At 58.2% G+C, this 1,843-nt stretch overlaps 1 protein-coding gene across 1 annotated transcript in view; it reads left to right on the forward strand.

Moving 5' to 3' along the window:
• RTN4 (reticulon 4) overlaps positions 1-1,843 on the forward strand; it is a gene marked incomplete at its 5' end in the record, with an annotated part of 10,986 nt that overhangs the window by 7,643 nt on the left and 1,500 nt on the right. The window contains 2 exons of the mRNA XM_010144101.1: positions 276-345; positions 970-1,016. Coding sequence (XP_010142403.1) covers positions 276-345; positions 970-1,016 — 117 coding nt within the window. The remainder of the gene's footprint in view (positions 1-275; positions 346-969; positions 1,017-1,843) is intronic.

A 1,843-nucleotide genomic window follows, 5' to 3' on the forward strand; every position in this document is an offset into this window, starting at 1 on the left:
TTGCTCCCCGTTAGGGAACACGGGGTTGGAAGCACTGTGTAAGCGCAGAGGGCGACGAGCAGCTGCCGAGTGCGAACAGCTTTGGGTCAGCACTGACTTGGGCTCAGTTCAGCCCCGTGACCTAGACCCAGTACTGCAGCCTCCAGCCCTCTGTCACTGACTGGGATTTCCTGGGACTGCAGGGGTGGAGCTTGGGGCGTTCCTTACGGCTGCGCTTGCTGGCGGGTTCTGGGAGGAGCGACGGGGGATGACACGCTGTTTTTCTTCCTTTCCAGTTTGCAGTGTTGATGTGGGTGTTCACTTATGTTGGTGCCTTGTTCAACGGTCTGACATTGCTGATCCTGGGTGAGTGTTTGAAGCCGCGGGCAGTCCCGGCCGTACAGATAACCCTGCTCGAGCCCCTGGGGCCCTCCCGTGTTCTTGGGAGCGCCGCCAGCTGCTGCGGTGGTGTGTCCCTTTTCTAGGCCGTTGATAACACCGCAGAACAGATGATTCTGAGCGGCATTGCTGTTTTTCCTGACACTGTATCACTTAGGAGCACGTCCTGTTGTGCTTGTCCCTGTCAGGCTGAGCCTCCCTTGAATGCCACCACTGCGGCGTCACCGTGGAGGAGGCACAGGCGTGGCCCTGGCCCACTGCAGATGGTGTGATTTCCTGGGTACCCCCCAGCAGGCTGCCTTCAGGTGTCGGAAGCCGCCTGACGCTGGCAGGAGCCTGAGGGTCCTTTCTGAAGAATTTGTGTAACCCATGGTGGCAGTGACCTGTGTGCAGGCTGGCCAGGAGAGCAGCCCGGCGGCTCCTGCACGGGGGCGGTTCACGGTTCTGGCCAGACGTTTCTGTATGGGGCTTAGTTCTCTCTCTTGAACCTCTCTGAAGGGAGAGCCGTGGCATGAAGCCGGTCTGTGCTTTACCAAGCACCATCCCCGTCCCCTTCGTCAGTATTGACCCCTTTGGTCTGCTCTTTTCCAGCTTTGATTTCGCTCTTCAGTGTTCCCGTTATTTATGAGAGACATCAGGTGAGTCTTTAACACCGTTCATTACATGCTGCTTAAAATGGGCTCTGTGGAAGCAAAACCACAAACGCGTAAAACCCAAACTCATTTCAGTCTGGTAGAAGCTGTAAAGCCTTTGAAAGACAAGCCTTTAACCAGGAGTCAGGGCTGGGGCCTGGAAAACCAAGTTCCCCGTGAAGTCCAGCCCGCTGTGCCTTCCCCTCCTCCTCCTCACTGTTGGCCTCCCCAGGCAGCGGTTACAAAAAAGGCCTGATTAACCTGGGGCCCTTCCCTCCCTGATCCAGCTTCGGTCAGGACTAGAGCAGCGGGAGGCACGGCGCGTTAATCCTGGTGCAGGTGCTTCTGAAACAATGCCTGGAGAAACCGCTTTGGGGCTGACGCTCGGGGTTCATGTCCTGAAGCACGGGGGAGTTTGTAGCCCTGGCAAAAACCAGGAGGTGGGAGATGCTCAGCCCAGTCCAGTGCTTCTCCGGGGGAGAGGCTGAGAGGCGAGAGGTTACCTCAGAAAGAGGGAAGGAGGAGCCGCACTAAAAGACTTGATTGATGGAATTACAGCCGAGCTTGAGCAGGGACAGTCCTCAGCAGGTCACAGCACGGGGTGGGGGGAGCCAGCTCCGGCTTAGCAGTTCCTTCTCCTCTTCCACAAACAAGGCTGCTTGTGGAGGCCAGACGGGGACGGGGACGGGAGGGCAAGAGGCACAGAGCAGATGGTGGAGCCGCCGGGGCTCCTCTCCGAGCTCCGGGGAGAGAACAAAGTCCTCTGCAGCGAAAGGGAAGCCTGTGGCCCTGAGGAAAGATGATGGACATGTGTGTGGCTGAGGGCGGGCTCC

This window comes from Buceros rhinoceros, unplaced genomic scaffold (genome assembly GCF_000710305.1).
Source record: "Buceros rhinoceros silvestris isolate BGI_N320 unplaced genomic scaffold, ASM71030v1 scaffold15259, whole genome shotgun sequence".
Classification (NCBI taxonomy): Eukaryota; Metazoa; Chordata; class Aves; order Bucerotiformes; family Bucerotidae; genus Buceros; species Buceros rhinoceros.